Source organism: Elephantulus edwardii, unplaced genomic scaffold (assembly GCF_000299155.1).
Source record: "Elephantulus edwardii isolate Elephantulus edwardi_28Jun2011 unplaced genomic scaffold, EleEdw1.0 scaffold00015, whole genome shotgun sequence".
Classification (NCBI taxonomy): Eukaryota; Metazoa; Chordata; class Mammalia; order Macroscelidea; family Macroscelididae; genus Elephantulus; species Elephantulus edwardii.
In genome coordinates this window covers 1,252,678-1,271,566 of record NW_006399765.1, presented here as the reverse complement: position 1 = coordinate 1,271,566, position 18,889 = coordinate 1,252,678, and the positions used below count along the sequence as shown (strand labels likewise).

The following is an 18,889-nucleotide window of genomic DNA, read 5'->3' as shown; positions in this document are numbered from 1 at the left end:
AGGACACATCCCTGGCATACACCCTTCCCAATTTTGAACCATGCAGTGTTACCCTGCTCTGTTCTGACGACTGCCTCTTGGTTCAAGTATAGCGGGGATTTTTTTGTTGTTGTTGTTTTTTTCAAGTATAGGTTTTGCATTAGCACGATTAAATGTTCTGGGATTCCCATTCTTCTCAGAGTCAGCCAGTTTGTTATGATCCACACAGTCAAACGCCTTTGAATAATCAATGAAACACAGATAGACATTCTCCTGGTATTCCCTGCTTTCAGCTATTCATCCTTTCCATTTTGCAATAAACTAGGACACCTTCTGTCCTTTGGAAAGTCTTGGCTTATATTAAGTGACATCTTCCAGTGGATTTTTTTAAACAAATATTTTAAAGAATTTTTTTCATGATCTTTGAACACATCTCATGGGCATCAAGTCCTTTTCTTCTAGTGATCCCATGTCTCAGAGCAGAAATATGTTTCAAAGGGTTTTCAGTGGTTGGCTACTTGGAAATATCTTGCTAGGTCTTCCTTTCAAGGCGTTCCTGGGTGGATTCAAAGCACCAATCTGTTGGTTACTCGTTATGGTTGTTATGTACTGTCAAGTCAGAACTGACTGGCCGGTTTTCAGAAGCAGTTAATCACATGGGAGGAGGTCGCTCGTCTTTCTCTCATGGAGCAGCTGGTGGATTCGAACTGCATGCCTTTGGGCTGGCAGTGCTTACCCGCTAGGCCACGAGAGCTCTGAGCGAACCACTCTGCATTCCATGTACCCATTGCACTATATGTGATTAACTGAATTGATTCCCTTTGATGATTCTTGACTTCTCTTCCTCAGCTGTGTTTCTGTCTCTCAACTTTCACACACATTTCTGAACTCAGAGGGTTTAATTAAGCAAAGAAGTTGTTCCCGTGAACCAATTTGAATAGATGGTTCTTATGCATTGTGACAAGGTGTGAAAGCGCGTGAAGGAGATGCCACACACGGTCTCCACTCCTTTGTCATTTATTTTTCACAAAATCTAAATCATAAACTAGCACTTAGTAACACAATATTAGCTAACATACACTTCCTCCTGACTTTTAGCCATTTTCCACTCTAAAAGTCATACATATTCATTAAAGATTTCAAAAGCCCAAGAAAGAAAAGCGAAAAGTCACCTCTAACCCAACTCCCATCTCCAAGCTGTTAGCATGTTTTCTTTCTGATATTTTTATGCCCGTTTGCTTTTTGAAAGACACGGTTCTAATTATATTGCAAATAGTCATTATTGCCTTGCTCCCCTCATCCTGCGTTGTAATTTAAGTGGATATTTTTGTAGGTGCTTCACAAACGTTTGCATAGACATGTCGTCTTACGCTATGTGAGGATGGGGTGTTTGTTTCGCTTTATCTTTTCTTTTGGGTAGTTATCAGCTCACTGCTCTTCACAGTAATGCTAAAGCAAATATCTTGGTGGGAAATTTCATTTTCTTTTATTATTCTTCTAAGTGGTGGGCTGTTTTGCTGGAATAGATTCAAAGTGGAATTATGGGGCCAAGAGGCATGATGACTATTTAAATATATCCTTATTTTTACCAACTAATAAATGCACAAAATCCAACGTACAAAAATTTGTTTAATGACAGTAATAGTGTTCACCTGGATTCTCCTGCCACCCAGTTCCACCCACCACAGAAACAGTGATGCTAATTTGTTGTGTGACCTGCCAAATATTTTCATCTTTCTCCTACAGAGCAGCTGCTGGATTCAAACTGCCTGGCTTTGGGTTGGCAACCCAAGTCCTTACCCACGAGACCACCAGATCTCCCTCAAATATTTTCTGTTCATATCAAGAATATATGTGTCAGTAGCCTAGTGTTAAGAAGCTGCGCTGTAATCCCAAAGGCACATGGTTCAAATACACCAGCTGCTGCAGAGGAGAAAGATGGGCAATTTCCTCCTGTTAGATTAACTGCCTCTGAAGAAAACCCGCTGGAGGGTCAGCTATGGGTCAGTTCTGTCTCGACAGCACACAACACAACATACGTAGATGTGTATACATGTTTGTATTCATGCTAATTTACTTTTTCTCCTTAAATGGGTCTCTTGGAAACCCTTTTGGGAGCTGTTTCATTTGCTCGAATGTCCTAACATTCCACTGAGTGGACGAAATGTGGTTTGTTTCATGAGTTTCTGATCTATGGACTTGGCAAGCACTCCCTTTCTCCCCCTCTTAGCGTCCTTTCCTTGTGTCATGTGCACACATCAGGGAGCCTCCAGGCCAAGCCAGTTGCCCTCGTGTGTTCTCTGACTCAAAGCAGCAACAAGGGAGTCACAGTAGATAGAACTGGGCTCCATAGAATTTTCAGAGACCCATGTTTCAGAAGTTAGCTCATCAGACCCTCCTTCCAAGGTTCCCTGAGAAGGAGTCAGATGTTCCCGTTTTTAGCTAGCTCTCACTGCTGTGCAATCAGAACCGACTCACAGCTGACCCTTCACTGGGTTCCCAAAACTGTAGATCTCACGGGAGGAAATTGTGCACCTTTCTCCCTTGGAATATTCACACAGACAGAGAGTCCCAGTCTCTGGATTATCAATGCAAGTCCCTAGCAGCGAGCTGAATGAACTACTTGCCCGACCTAAGAATCCCATAGGCTAAATACGCTTGAGTTCCTGAGCTAGAGGGTAATGAGTCTGTCAGCACTGGGCTCCCTCGAGGTTGTTCTGGTTTACACCTTCATCCACCAGTGTGCGGGAGCCTGCTCCCCCACACCTTCTCCAGCCCCATGTGTTACCAACTTTTCTTTTTTTCCCCTACCAATTTAAAAGCAAAAATCAGTACTTCTTAATTTGACCCTTTCTTATAAGGGGAAGTTTTTCACATTTTAAAGTCACATGTTTTGATTGGAGATTTCTGTAAAGTTTTTTTTTTTAATTTCTGTGAACTTTTTCTCTTTTGCTCATATTTAGACTGGGTTTGGTTCTTTTGTTGTTCTTATTAGGTGCCATTGCATCGTCATGACCCTGTAAACAATAGATTTGAACCTTGCCCTGCCCTGCGCTGTACTTACAATCTCTGATACGTTCAAGCCTGCAGCTCTAGGTGTATGATTTGAGTTGCATATTCTTTGGGCCCCAAATATCAATTGTCTTTTGATTTTGTTAATTGCCTTATTTTTTTCTTTTTATTGTATTTTGAGTGAAAGTTTATGAAGCAAATTGGTTTTCCCCTCAATCATTGATATGCATTTGATTTTATGACATTAAATTCCAAGCCCACGAAGTATCCATATTTTCTCTATTTCCTCCCTGCAGTTCTTTTCTCCGGTAATCCTTCAATCCTACCCCTTCTGCTTTCTGTGCTTTATCCAGGGGTAGATGCTACTGTTTTTATCCTATATTGTTGATTATTCTAAGAAGTGAATGTCTCCTTGTTCACTTTATACTCCTATCTATTGTTTGACTAAAAGCTAAGAGTGAGTTTTGTCCCAGGTTCAAGGGTAACTAAGGACTGTGTTCTTGGGGGTTCCCCCAGTCTCTCTCTGTAAGCCTGGCTGGTTTTGCTTTTTCATTTTGTTACACGTTTTTCTCCCCTCTGTCCAGGACCTTCCCCTGTGATCTCTTTTAGACTGGTCAGCCATGGAGGCTGGGCACCATCTAGTTCTTCTGATCTCAGGGTCCTGGAGGTTAAGGTTTATGTGGCCCATTCATCCTTTGGGCTCATTGTTTCTATGCATCATCTTTGCTTTTATTCTCTCTTTGTTTCAGATGGAAAGAGATCAACATAGCAGACACATATTTCTTCAAAGGAAAAAAAAAAGAAAGTCGCATCTTATATTGCTGCTAGCAAGTTGGTTTAGGTTTTGGTTTTGGTTTTTTTTATGGACCCTGCCGGGACAGTGTTCTCTCTAGGGACAGTGGACAGATTGTAGGGGTACTGAGACAGTAAAGGCTTGCTAGGAGCTGTCAGATTCAGGAGATGACACCATGATGTTCACAGGAGCTACTCGCCCTTTCTGGATGCACAGAAGTCATCACACACTGAAATCAGCATCAAGAAAGATGGGCTCAGAGCCTGTGACCTTGACCATGGCCTCCAAGTCTCCATAAGGCCAGTGGTTCCTCTCAGGGTTGTTCTCTGGGACAGATGGTTTCCTGGTATCAGTCAGCCTCACCATCCCAACTAGATCCACTTCCTCCAGGATCTGGCCTTTCTGCCTGGTGCCTGGGTTCATGTTCTTCTCAGAGACAAACCCTCTGTTTACCAAGATGGGGGTTCCCAGGTCAGAGCAGTGGAAGGGGATGATGACATGCCGCTCTCAGTTGAGGATGATGTGCCCAGCCTCCCAGGCCTCCCTGACCAGGTCCACCACGGTCTAGGGCATCATTTACAGCTCCTCACAGGCAGAGGGATGGGCTCAGCCATAACTCAAGACTTAACTCTGCGATAATAATAAATTTCAACTTCCATTTCTGGGGCTGGACCTGCTCTGTCCCTAGGCCAATACTCTTCTCTAGCACCACAGTTCAAAGTCATCTATTCTATTATCATCTTCAATAATTGTCCAGCTCTCTGATGCACAGCCATTAATTGTAAAGACTATGGCCTGGATCAGGTGCACCTAAGTCTCTGGACTGGCATTGTTGCTCTTCAGTACTCTGGAGAGGTCCCTGACAGCAGATTTTTCCTAATGCATTTTGTCTTTTGATTTCCTGACTGCTGGTGTCAAAAGTGTTAATTGTCGATCTGAGCAAGCTGAAATTGTGAACAATCTTAGTCTCTTCTCCATCTATCATGGTGTTGCCAAATTGGCCCAGTGATGAGAATCTTTGTCTTCTTGAAGTTGAGCTTCAATCCATATTGAAGACTATAGTCCTTGTTTGACCTTCTGCAGGAAACTCTTGTACTTCTCAGTTTCAGCAAGCAAAGTTGTGTCATCTGCATAATGCAGGTTGTTGATGAGTCTTCCTCCAATCCTGAGGCCACATTCCTCCTCTTAAAGCCCTATTTCCTGAATGATCTATTCCACATATAGATTGAAAAGGTATGGAGAAAGGTTTCCCACACTCCTTTCTAGATTTTGAGCCATCCAATGTTTCCTTACTTCTTATAATAATAAATTCATACAATATCTGTCCTCTAATGCATGACTTAATGATCTTTTTTCACATCTTTTTTTTATAGCTTTTGTGACCTATTTTAAATATTCTCTTTCCTTTTCACTTTAAAAATAGCCCTACCCTTTTTTTTTTCTGGAAAAACTTTTATGGTGGCATAAACATCTTTTAAACTTTAGATTTTTTAATGAGAAATTTTTTTGCTAACAGTGTTGATTACCATGTTAATTTTGGCTTCATCGTTGCCAAGAAGAAATGGGTGTTGAGGTTTTTTATGTGATTAAATTTGTCCTACATTTTCTTTACGATTCTTACTATCATCTCTAAGCGATGAAAGTCTTGTAGCATCTTCAGAGATTTGCTCTCATTCTGTTATCTTTTCGATTTTCTGTGGTATGATTTTTCCATTTTTCCTCAAGTATCATTTACATACATTAAAAACTCAGTGTAAAGTTCTGAGAATTTCAACAAATGCATTCCGAAATGAAGCCACCATAAAAATCAAGAGAAGAAACAATTCCATCACTAACTTTGTAACACCTCCTTCCCATGTCCTCAGCCCCTGACAGCACATTACCCATCATTATAGTTTTACCCTTTGCAGAATGTAATCTATAAATGAAATTATATAATGTGGAGTCTTTCTAGCCTGACTTCCTTCAGTTCACCCAAAGGTCACACCTCTGTGGTGTGAATCCATCAGCAGTTCTGAGGAAGAAAGATGGGTGATTCAGAGCCTCAGAAAACCTGTTGGTCAGCTATGAGTTGGTTCTGATTCGATGGCAATAAATGATTGAATCTTTCTTTGACTTAGCACTTTGTTGTTGTTGTTGTTGTGTATGTGAAAAATGTTGTCAGTAGTCAGGGCACTGTCTCAGGTACTCTTGGCAACCAGCAGGTAGTTGTGGTCCAGGGCCAACTCCAGTGGACCTCCCCAGAAGGGGAGAGCTGGAGACTGGGCTTTCCTGCCACTTTATCCCATATGAACTTGCAGATAAGTTACCCAAAGTATTAGCCCAACATGTGCTCAAAAAATTCAGTCTAAACTTAGTTTAGCAGAGTGAGGCTTCATTAAAGGATTTTGCAAAAGCAGGTACCCAAGCCCAGACAAAGAATGAGGCTGGCGCATGTTCGTCTTCCACAGCCCTCCAAGAGTATTTTTAATCTCCTTAGTTTGTGAGTCTCTCCTATATTTCCTCATTGGCTGAGAACCACTGGCTCACATGTTTTCCCAGATGTCATCTAAGTTTTATCTCTTCTCTTCTGACCCCCTTTCCCACCCTTCCCTCTTCTCCTGTTTGCTCACACATTCAGAGACCTGTGGTTCATCATGTCAACTGATAGTTCATTTCTTTTAGGTCAGTCTGTGACTTATGACCCCAGACCAGCCTAAAGTTTATTTTCTTACATGTGCCATCAAGTTGGAACCTACTCACAACTGACCCTCTAGGGGGTTTTCAGAAGCTGTAAATTGTAGGATGGGAGCCTGCCCATCTTTCACCCAAGAAGCAGCTGGTGGATTAGAACCAAGTGCCTTTAGGTTGGCAGTGCAGCTCCCTACCACTAGGCCACCAGAGCTCTCCTCACTTATCATCATGGACTTGGAATTCATCTTTATTGCTGCATTACTATATTTCCTTTTTTTTTTATATTTCCTTTTTTTATTTTATTATTTATTTGGTGTGTGTACCATCAAATTGGATCTGACTGGTGCAGGAGGAGATTGCCCCGCCTTCTCTTGCAGAGCATCTGGTGGATTCAGACTGCATACCTCTGGGATTTCAGTGCAGCTTCTTGCCACTAGGCCACCAGAGCTCCCCTGCATTACCATATTTCTATGCAAACAACAAGCACATTAGACGGCTTTTTGGAAACCTCACAACTCCACCACGTTAATTTCCTTTGCATACCATGCGCATTATACGCATGTGAACAGGGTATACTTGAGGGCTTTGTTTGTGAAACAGTCATAGCTTGTCCCTTTTTACAGCTGAGTTGTATTCCATTGGATGTGTGTGCCACAGTTTCCCATTTACCTAGTGAAGGGCATTTGGATTGTTTCCAGTTTAGGGGCTAAATGAATAAAGAACCTATAACGATTTACATACAGATTTTTATGTGAGCATCATTTTCTAATTTCCTTTAAGGAAATGGTGGAAGTGGGTTAACTGGGTTTCATGCTAGATGCAAGGGCCCCTCGTGCACCAACCATCGTGTTCAGCTTCAAACCCACCATCAATCAGCTCCACAGGAGAAAACGCCTGGCTCTCGGCTCCAGTCAAGTTTGTAACCCAGTAAATGCTATGGGGCAGCTCTACTCTGTCGTGTGGGGTCTGTGTGAGTTGGAATATTGTCAGTGGGAGCAAATATTTGGGAAAAGAGGTCACGCTGGGAAAGATAGAAGGTCAAAGAAAGACAGGAAGACCCTCAGCAAGATGGATTGACACAGTGACCGTGACAATGAGTATCATTGGTCATATCATATCAGAGACCATGAGGATAGCACAGCAGAGGGCCAAGTTCAGATCTGTGTTTCCAGGGTTACTATGAGTCATGATCAACTCAACAGCACCTAACAATAACAACATGGGTTGAAATGAACTTGACGACATCCATGGTTGGTGAATGTTGGCATTTTAAGAAACTGTCAAGCTGTTTCCCAAAATGCCTCTGCCAGTTTACCTTCTTATCAGCAATGAATGAGAGTCCCTGCTGCTGTACTCCCTCACCTGAGACTTGACATTTCAGTTTTGGTTAGTTGGTTTTGACCTTTGCTTTTCTATTTTTAATAAGTTAGCAAGAGTCCTTGGGTGGTGTTACAGTCAGTGCTCAGCTATGGAGCTGAAAGGTTGCCAGTTCAAGTTCACCCAGAGGCGCCTTAGTCATTGAAAACCACATGGAATATAGTTCTGTTCTGACACGTTTGGAAGTGAAACAAAAGTTATTAATCAACACAAGAGTGAAAACTCAGGGAATGTTGTTGCCCATGATTTAGGCATGTCACAGTCAACGATCATATAATCTTAAAAAAAACAAAGAAAACACTCCGCACTGTTAAAAGAGCAACTCCACCAAAAGCTACAAGTGTAATGAAAACGTGAGAGGGACCCAGCTCTGGTGCAGTGAATTGCTAACGGTGTGGAGTCAGGCCAAACATAAAAGCAATTCCCTCTCAACTGTTGACGACCACAGACCATGGCTAAGACACAAAGCATGCTGGGAATGCTTTCAAAACGCAGAGTTAGTGCTGGCTCTGGTGGTCCAGGTGCCTCAAAGAGCGTTTTTTTTTCACTGCATAATGTGAAAGAGGGTGGGGAGCCTGGGAGAGCTGGTGTAAATGAAGGCACCAGCAGAATTTGTGAAAACCTTAGATAAGCTAATTGTAGAGGGAGGTTATTCACCTCAGCCAATTAGCACGATGAAGGAAATCTCCTTATCCTCAGAGCAAATGCCTGAAAAGACCTCCTGTCATTAAGGAGGCCAAGTCAGTGCCTGACTTGAAGGTTTTTAAAGATAGAGTGACAATGTGGAACGGAAGCAGTGTTGCTGGTTCCAAGTCAAGCCATTTGTTATCTGGCAAAACAAAAACCGAAGCGTTTTCAAGAATATCAATAAACACGTCCCTACCCCATTTGTTCCACTCAAAGCCCATTGAGTAGTCAGAACCAGCTCATAGTTGACCCTCTGGTGGGTTTTCAGAGGCTGTAAATCACACAGGAGGAGATTGCCTATCTCTCGCCTGCAGAGCAGCTGGTGAATTCCAACTCCCAAAAAAGCATAGCCTTGAGTTAGCAGTGTTGCTCTCTAAGGACAACGTCACCAGAGCTCCCTTAGCTTGTTACAGATGCAATAGAAACACCTTGTTGTTTTGTTGTTGTTATGTGCCGTAGAGTCAGAGCCACCTCATAGCTGACCCCCCAGTGGATTTTCAGAGGTTATAAATCCCATGAGAAGGGATTGCTCATCTTTCTCCTGAAGAGCAGTTGGTGGATTTGAACCAACTACTTTTGTGTTGGCACCACAATTCCTCACCACTAGGCCAGGACAGCTCCTGAAGGAACAGAGGGAAGGAGGAGAGAAAAAGAGAAAGAGAGAGAGAGAAAAAGAGAGAAAGAGAGAGAGAGAGAGAGAAAGCAAGAAAGCAAGCTTTTTCAATGGACTTGAGTGTATCAGAGATTGTGAGGCTGGCGCAGGCTAGGACAAGGGTCAGGTCCATTGTTTGAAGGATGCTATGGGTCATAGTTGACTCGACGGCTCCTAACAAAACAATTTGCCAGTGAACTGGAGAAACACTGCTTGGAAGAAAGCATGTCTTTCCAGATTTTGCTAACTGTAGACAGAACTCCAGGGAGCTCTGGTGCCAAGTGGTAAAACTCTGCATTGCAATCGTGAAGGCATGCAGTTCAAATCTACCAGCTGCTCCTCAGAAGATGGGCAATCCCCTCCCGTGTGATTACTGCCTCTCATAACCCACTGGAGGGTCAGCTATGGCTTGGTTTTTACTCTGTGGCACACAATAACAACAGCCAGAACTCCAGGACTGCCCCTGTTCCTTGGAGATTTCACCCCAACATCAAAGAGCTTGGACCTATGGGTGTTTCTGCATCGTTCAAGGCCTATTACCTAAAGTTATTACATTACTGTTAGAGATGACGTGACTGGCACAGAATAATAGGGCAGCGTTCAGATCCATTGTTTAAAGGGCCACAGTTCACAGTCATAGTCAACTAGAAGGTATCTAACAAGAACAATAAATGACATTGGAAAGACTGGTGCAGTGCTGGAAGGAGTACAACATGTATTTATGCATTTACTTCTGTTTGGTCCCAGAATGGTGGGACCCGAGGGCGCATGAATGGTATATGGAAAGAATACTGAAGCCGTATGTGCATGACTTTAAAGGGCTCGCGAGAATGAGTAGAGCTGTTGTTGGCGTGGTAAATAACCTCCCGAACCAATAGTGAGTTGATGAGAACACGGAGGAACTTCCAGAGGCAGATTCTGTGGAACTAACAAAGGAAAAGTGCTGGGACTTGAGCAAGAGTGATGAGCTGAAGAAGTGGCAAAGGAGGAAGGAAACTGAAAGAGAAGAGCAGGTGCAGAAAACATTTGTTGATAAGGAACCAGCCAAAACTCTTTGCCGGGCTGAGCTGAGGAACGCTGGGGAGGTGGCCCAAGATGCTGGGGCTTTTCTCTTACAGAGAGGAGCGCTCACACAGGCGTTATGGCGGCCTAGAGATGGCTTTAAAGGAAAGAAATGCAAACAGCACTGGATGGTGTGCTCGCTTCAGCAGCACATATATTAACATTGGAACGATACAGACAAGATTAGCCCCTGAACAAGGATGACGTGTAAATTCATGAAGTGTTCCATATTTAAAACAAAATGAAAAACAGCACTGGATGGAGTTCCTGCAGACGCCACCGTCTCCCTGGGGGGGAACCCCAGCCAGGCCTGTCAGGCATGACAGGCTGTTGTCATTGTTGATGGCAGTTCATCGATGGAGGTTAATCGACCTGAAATCCTTCTCTCCTTCTAGTGTGAGGAAGTTGAGAGCAGCAGGAAGATCGATTATCCTGAGGATCAATCGTGTGTGACACAGGCTAAGAAAGCGCTTCCATGGAAGTTTGGAATGTGGGGGGAAAGTTTAAAAGTTTGAAATGAAATGAAAAAATATTTAAGTTTGTTGTTGTTGCTGTGTCCTCCCCGACCCCCTTCATTATTGTTGAGTCCATTTCGAAGTGCAGCTGACCCTCTGTTGAGTTTCCAGGCTGTAAATCACAGCATGGGAGACTGCCCATCCTTCTCCCGTAGAGCAGCTGCTGGGTTCAAACTGCCAGAGCAGAGCAGCTTGACCTTTGTGTCAACAGTGCAACTCTCTGTGGAGAAAGATTCTCTATTGGCTGTGTAGCTATACAACATATTATAATGTACACACAGTAAGTCAGTGGTAAGTTCAGTGTCATTGATAGGGCAGAACCATACCAACAACAGCCACCAGATTCACTCACTACTACATTAGCCCTGCAAGCTCCAGTTGTGGTGAGTACAGATTTCCTATTGCCCAACTTTCACGGGCATATCATGAGACTGAATACCATGGTTTGGGTGGGAGGAGCCTTGACTGAAGAACTGATGCCTTTGAATTGTGATTCTATCAAAGAATATTGACTAAAACCATGGTAGGTCAAAAGAACAAACAAATCTGCCCAGGAAAATAAGGACTCAGCTTCCTCCTAAGAGGTAAGGATGGTGACACTATATCTGGGCATGTTTTCACAAGGGCCTACTCCTTGGAGAAGGACATTATGTTTGGTAAAGTGGAGGGTTAACAAAAAGAAGAGGACACACAATCAGCTGGATTGATGCAGCGGCTACAACCACGTACGGCAATGGCAGCAATTGTGAGGAGGGCGCAGAGCTGGGCAGTGTTGCCTGTGTCATGTGATGTTGCTGTGACTCAGAACCAACTCAATAGCAGTGAACTACACAGACTATGTATCAACCCATATGCAAAAGTCAAGGTCACTGCCATGGCGTCGAGACCAACTCAGAGCTGAGCCCCAAGCAGGTTTTTGGATGTGTAAATCGCATAGGAGGTTGCTGTCTTTCTCCCTCAAGACTCATTAGCCTATATACAGCGGTGACTATTTAAAGTGTATTTTGTAGGACCCCTGGGGCACAATGGTGAAAGCTCTCCCTCAGCTGCTAAACTGGAAGGTCAGCTCTTTGAACCTCCAGCTGCTTCTGTAAAGATTTACAGCCTTGGGGAGCTCTGGTGGCCGGCCTAGTGGCAAGAAGCTGCACTGCAATTGCACACAATTCAAATGCACCAGATGCTCCACTGGAGAAGGAGGAGCAATCTCCTCCTATGCCAGTTGGATCCAATTCAAAGGTACACAACAAGGGGGGGGGGGAATTTACCGCCTTGGAAACCTAAGGGGGCCATTTTACTCTGCCAAGGAGGGCCTGTCCTTGGAGAAGGGCAACATGCTGGAAAAGGTAGAGGGTCAGTGCAGAAGAGGAAGACCCTAGATGAGATGGACTAGGGGTAATGACTAGTAGTGACTGGGGTAATAAGGCAGGTGTGTCAGAGACAATGAGATTGGCTCAGGATAGAACAGGGTTCAGAGCTACTATTCATAGAGTCACTATGAGTTGCAGTTGACAACATAATAATAACATCTAATCAATGTATTTGGAAGCAGGAGTGGCATCCACTTCCTAAACAACATGCCTCTGGAAACTCAATGAGCTTTGATAAATGACAATAGTTATAGAAGGGCTTCAGGCCTTTTGTTGCTATGAGTCGTGCTCAACTTGACGGCAATCAACAACAACAATCAATGTAAGTAAAAGTTGTCTCAACTGCAATGAGTTTGGTTGTAGATTGTATTACATATACAACATCATACAGTATTAATTCATTTATCCATATTTTGCCTCTCTGAAAACATTAGCTGAAATACGGTGGTATGTATGTACCACCCTAGGTATGTATGTACCACCATATGTATGTACGTATGTATGCCTTGGCTATTTAATTGATATAGCTACACTGTTGTTGTTGTTGTTGTTGTTGAGTTGATAATAATTCATAGCAGTCCTAAGAGCTGAGACCTGAACCCTGTCTACTCTGTGCCAGCCTTACAATTTCTGACACACTCAAGCCCATTGCTGTAAGCACTATGTCAGTCCACCTGGTTGAGAGTCCTCCTCATCTTTGCTGTCCCTCCACTTTTCCAAGCATGATGTCCCTCTCCAAGGAATAACCTCTCCTAACAACATGCCCAAAGTACAAAAGATAAAGCTTTATCATCTTTGCTTCCAAGGAGCACTCTGGCTGCATCTTCTCCAGAAATATCTGTTAGTTCTATTTGGCTGCCCCTGGGGTCTTCAGCACTCTTTTCCAAAGCCACAGCTCAAACGCATCAATTCTTCTTCTGTCATCCTTAGTCTTCGTCCAGCTCTTAGACGTGTAGCAAGTGACTGAAAAGACTGCGGCTTGAATCAGGTGCTGTAGTCCTCAAACTGACATCATTCTCCTCAATAGTTTTAATTTTTTTAAAGGTTCCTCTTTCTTTATATTATGCATCAACAGTTCTTCAAGAATTTGGAGAGATCTCTAACTACAGACCTTCCCAGTGCAATCAGGAGTCTCCTGACCTCCTGAATGCTGTTACCAAGTGTATTAATTGTGGATATAGCTTTCCTAAATATAGGCTGTCTGTGGATTACAAATAAATGTGTTTCCTAAATCTGTTTTTACCTGAAACTTGTACATTAATCAGAAGAATTAGACATGGTTTGTAGCTAATGTCAGTTAGTCAAATGTTTGTCTCAGTATATAGTGCATCTTTCTGTGCATAAAAAAATTAAAAGAAACAGTCACAAATATATGGAAGCATCTTTAACATAATAATACCATAATAAAAAGAATAATACTGTTTTGATGCACACTGCAATTAGCATGCATTTGTTGTTAGAAGCCATTGTATGTATCTCACAGTTTTAATGTAATAGGTTTTACAGAGATTGGTTCATACCATTGGTTGTGCATAAATAGGACATTTGTAACCTGGGGCAGCCTGTGCATAATATGGTGCTCGCATTACATCCAAATCACATAATGTCCTAAAAAGAAAAAGAATATTTCACAGAATTTATTGTAGACCTTAAGCCATACATCACTCTAGTGGTATCTTAGTGTGGTTTTAATTTGCATGTCTATAATAATTAATGATGTTGTACATGTTTCCATGTGCTTATTTGTAATCCACACATCTTCTTTGGAAGGCATCATACTTATTTTTGTTAAGTAGATTGGTTATTTTGGTCTTCTCTCATTATTATTATTATTATTTATATATTCTGATTGCAAGTCCTTTAAGATATGTGAGCTGCAAATATTTTCTCCCTATCTGGGGATTGTCCTTTCATTCTATTAACAGTAGCTTTAGAAGTAAAGACTTTCTGAATTTTTATAAACTCTAACCTCCATAGTGGGATTTTAAAAACTTACATTGTGGAGTTCAGTCATTCCTTAAATCCCTTTTAAGGATTTCAGCAGGACAGAGGTCCCAGATATCCCTCTGTATTGGAATGTCCAAGTAAAAGGCCCAAGAAACTATGTTAAGAAGCCAGAACCAGGTGGTTCTGCAGCCATATGAGAAACACTGATGCTTCGTTCTCCTGGATTAGCCATGTCAGAAACGAGGGCTCATGGACTCTGTCTGATAAGCCTCTATTTCCCTCAGATAAGGAAGAGGTGACAGGAAGGTGAGAGCAGAAATATAGTATTGGCATTTCATAAATTGGAATGTGTCAACAAAGTGATTGGAACACCAGGAAACTGTCTTTAACAATGACATACACACAGGTGGTTGAGATGCAGAATTTTTTCCCTTGATCTCTAACCCTCAACCATTTCATCTATAAAATGGAGATAGTAGTCCCTACCTCATTGATTCTCAACCTCTGCATGCATTAGCATCCTCTAGAAAGCTTCTCAAAACATCCCATAAGGTTTTTATTCCTCAGGCTTGTTACTGTTATGTGCCATCGAGTCACCTACAATTCACAGTGACCCTTTGCACAATAGCTCTGAACCTCATCCTATCCTGAGCCAATCACACTGTCTCTGAATCTCCTAACCCCACTATTCTGGTTACTGTGTCAATCAATCTCCTCCAGGGTCTTTCTCTTTTGTGTTGTCCCTTAATCCTTCTAAATGTGATGTCCCTCTCCAAGGAGTGGTCCCTCCCGCAACATGCTTAAGGTATGTGAGACAGCCTCAAAATCCTTGCCTCCAAGGAGCAGCTTGGTTTCACTCTCTTTAGGAAAACCTGTTTGTTGTCTTGGAAGCCCTTGGAATATTCAATACTCTTCTCCAGCACCACAACTCAAAGACATCTGTCTTTCTTCTGTTATCCTTAGTCATTGCCCAACTCTCAGTTGCATAGCAAGTGATTGCGAAGACCATGGCCTGGATTAGGCACACTTAGTCTCTAGACTGACAGATATCATTGCTACTCATCACTCTTGAGAGGGCCCTGATGGAAGATATTCCCAATGCAAATCATCTTTGGATTTCCTGACTGCTGGTACCAAGAGTTTTGAAATTGTTAGCAATCTCAATCTCTTCTCCATCTATCATGGTGCTGCCACTTGGCCCAGTGGTGGAAAGGATAGATCATTTCTAGCAAGTTCTTGATGAAACTGATACAGGTCCTAGGAACTTTGAGAACTATGGCTCTCCCACATGTTTTGTAGCAAGGAATAAATGATACAGTATATTATTCTCAGTGTAAGTTAGCTTTATCATTAATGCCTGTGTGCATCATAACAAACTGTGGCTGACTCTGAGAAGAATGGGAATCCCGGAACATTTAATTGTGCTAATACGAAACCTATACTTGGACCAAGAGGCAGTAGTCAGAACAGAGCAGGGTAACATACAGGAATTTTTTTTTTTCTTTTCATGGTACTAGGTTGGTCTGAGTTTGAATCTTCCACATCTTAGCTCCTTGGTTTCCTTGATTTATAATTAGCGGGAGGAGAGAATCTCTTATCCAAGTCTCAAGTTTCTTAATTTATGAGTTGAGGAGTCATAGATTAAGACCTGTCTCCAGATGGTTGTAAGGACTAAAATTGCTTTAGTCATTAACTAGATATTCCCTTCTTCTGGAGACCACTGAAGAATGCCAGCCCTCTTAACTCTCCTCTCTGCTTTCCTTTCCAGAGGAAAACATCCCAATTAAAATACCTTACTCTCAGTACAAGGAAGACCTGACAGAAGACAAAAAGATCCTGTTGGCTGCCATGTGTTTCATCACGAAAGGGGAGAAGCTCCTGGTGGAGAAGGACATTACTCTGGAGGACTTCATCACCATCAAGGTGACTCCTGTCCTCACACGTACACCCTGGCCCTGGTGGGTCCTTGCAAAGATGCAGAGGACATCAGAAGCTGGAGGGTCTGTCCACTTCAGTCCAGCTTCTCAAGGGTGGGAGGTGGACTCATGGGAAGGAAAGGGGATGGATATGATGATGGACTGGGGGGTCAAGTGTCTTCTTCTCTGAGTAGGACAGGAGCAGGTGTTCTCTGGCGGGGGAGGTGGGGCGGAGGAAGAAGTCTCACGAGTGTTGCCTGTCCAGGTGCTGGGTCCGGCCACGGTGGGCATGGCAGTTACAGTGCAAGTGATGGTGGTCAACCCCCTCTCGGAAATTGTGGAGGACTGTGTGCTGATGGTGGAGGGCAGCGGCCTGCTCCAGGGCCAGCTCAGCATTGAGTAAGTGCCAGCATGGGGCAGGGCCGCCTTGCACAGGATGTGGAAGAAACTGTGCGGGTAGAAAGGATTCTGGACCCTGGGAACCAGACAGCCTCAGCCCATCAGCACTCCTTCGTATACTCCCACGTCCACTCCCAGAATCATTCACGCAGCTGAAGATCGCCCAGGCGATCTCATCCGCTCACATTATTCATGCGCATTTCACTCATTTATCCTTTACTTATTCATTCCTTCACCCTCATTCATCTCCTTTCTTTGACCCACTCATCCACTCACTTTTTCTACTCATCTATTCACCTATTTTTCAACTCCTCAATTCGGCTCTGCCTTGTTCATTCATCCATTCATCCCTTCATCTTCTCCCTCACTCATTTATTCATCCATTTATTCGTTCATTCACTCACAGACTCATCCATTCATTCATATAGTCACTCTCAATCATTCACTGATTTATCCATTCTTTCATTCATTCACTTACTCAATGGCTCTTGGTCATACTGGCTTTGTCGTGGGCTGCATGCCAATCACTAGAAATGCCACGATGAGCTACATGTGTTTCTGATGGAGAGAATGACTCTCAGACACAGCTGGATGAGGACAGTTGAATTGATACAACCAAAAAGGGCCTCCCAGGGGCTAGGAGGTTAGGGATAGCCCTTGGGTTGGGATAGAGTAGGGTCAAGGTGAAGTCCCTGGGTAAGAGATACTTGAGCAAGGTCCTAAATGATGGATAGAGAAGCTTTTCATATATCAAGAAGGATAGAAACCTTCTTGGCTCCAGATTTCCATGGCTCACATAAACAGTTCAAGTCTCCTGGAGATGGTAGGAGGAATGGAGTAAGCAAAAGGCCAGAAGAGGGAAAGTGTAAAGTGTGTTCAAATTACAGGGAGGAAACTGGCCTGGCTGGGTAGAAGCAGTGGGAAGTGGAGGAAGGGAAGATTTAACTGGGGGCAGAGTGGTGAGACTTGAATATCAAACTCTAGGGCATGATCTTGTGCCTGGACAGGCAGACCAGCCAGAAAAGGAGGGTTTGGTCTGCCTATGTCTTTGTCCTCTTTTTTTTTTCAGTGTGCCCACCCTGGAGCCTCAGGAGAAGGCCTCAGTCCAGTTTGACATCACCCCCTCCAGGAGCGGTCCCAGACAGCTGCAGGTGGACCTGGTCAGCCCCCACTTCCCAGACATCAAGGGCTTTGTGATCATTCACGTGGCTGAGGCCAAGTGAGGGGCCAAGAGACACTGAAAGAGGAGGTGCTGGTCCACACCATTCCTGTCCACGCGGTGGCTGGGGGATTGGGTTCCAATCCTGCTTCCGTTCCGGCCTCACTTTGTGAACTCAGGCAGGTCCCTTTCCGCCTGGGCCTCGGTTTCCTCATCTGTAAAATGAGGTGTTGGACTTGGTAATCCTTCGGACATTCTGTCAACTAGGGATGACTGCTTTCTGTCAACTAGCTGGGGAGCCTCTGCCACCTTCGTCTCTTCATTCCTGTTCCTGGGAGACGGACAGACTGAAGCACCACAGGATTCCGGCCCGTAGTCCTGCCACCTGACCACCTTGGCTCTCATTTTTCTCTCAGCTCTTCCAGTTCCCTGATGACATCAAAGAAGCGACCAGCCCTGACAGAGAATCCCAACTTCTTAGAGCTGAAACCTGAACTACCCCTCACCATTCCCATTTTGTGGAACAGGAAGAGCCTGGTCCAAGGTCAACACCTCAAGTTAGAGGCAGAGTTGGGGCCATTTCCTCCACCTAAGTTTACCCCAAGTCATGTTCATATAAAGATTTGAAGCAATGGGAGATGGAGAAATAGTAACCGCCCAGGGCTGTGCCCTCAGGGGCTGTTGCTGCATAGAAGCCACCACATCTGCCTGGAGGAAGATAAGCAAGGGGTCGCCAGGGCTGAATTATCTTCCTCCAGAATCTGCAACCCTAGATCTGATCCGGTTCTCACCATCACGGCCTGTCCAGGTACGCCTGGTGTTACACCTGGAATGTGTATGGTGCTAACACTGCAAAACAACCCTCAAAAGCACAACTAAGCACTTAGTGTCAAAGCAGATCACAGACCCTTGGGACAAAGGCCAAAACAGAGACCACCATGCCCAGGCCATGTAGGGACTGGCACTGAACTTAGAAACACAGCTCTAAAAAAAATAAAAGAAACTCAGCTCTGAGATTGGCTAGGCAGACAAAGGAATGCTAACTAGCCACTTAATTTAAATAATCAATTACATGGCAAGAAGCTGCGCTACAATTCTGAAGGCACGCACTTCAAGGCCACCAGCTGCTCCATAGAAGAAGGATGGGCAATCTCCGTGCGACTGTTTCTGAGGGTGAGCTACGGGTCAGTCCTGACTCAATGGTACACAACTTTAACCACTTAATTTAAATAATCTGAACAGCAACAGAACAGGTTCATCTGCAAAGACACTTCCTACATATGCACTTCAATGGGAATTATGTATGCAGTGGGTTTTTGCAAAAGATAAACCAAGTAAACACGTGGGCATG

General features: G+C 43.7%; 1 protein-coding gene across 1 annotated transcript in view; it reads left to right on the top strand.

Annotated features, from left to right (window-relative positions):
- Nucleotides 1-17,602, top strand: part of TGM6 (transglutaminase 6) — an 88,650-nt gene extending 71,048 nt beyond the window's left edge. Inside the window, exons 11-13 of the mRNA XM_006881669.1 lie at nt 15,833-15,987; nt 16,246-16,379; nt 17,449-17,602. Coding sequence (XP_006881731.1) covers nt 15,833-15,987; nt 16,246-16,379; nt 17,449-17,602 — 443 coding nt within the window. The remainder of the gene's footprint in view (nt 1-15,832; nt 15,988-16,245; nt 16,380-17,448) is intronic.
- Nucleotides 17,603-18,889: the final 1,287 nt, after the last annotated feature.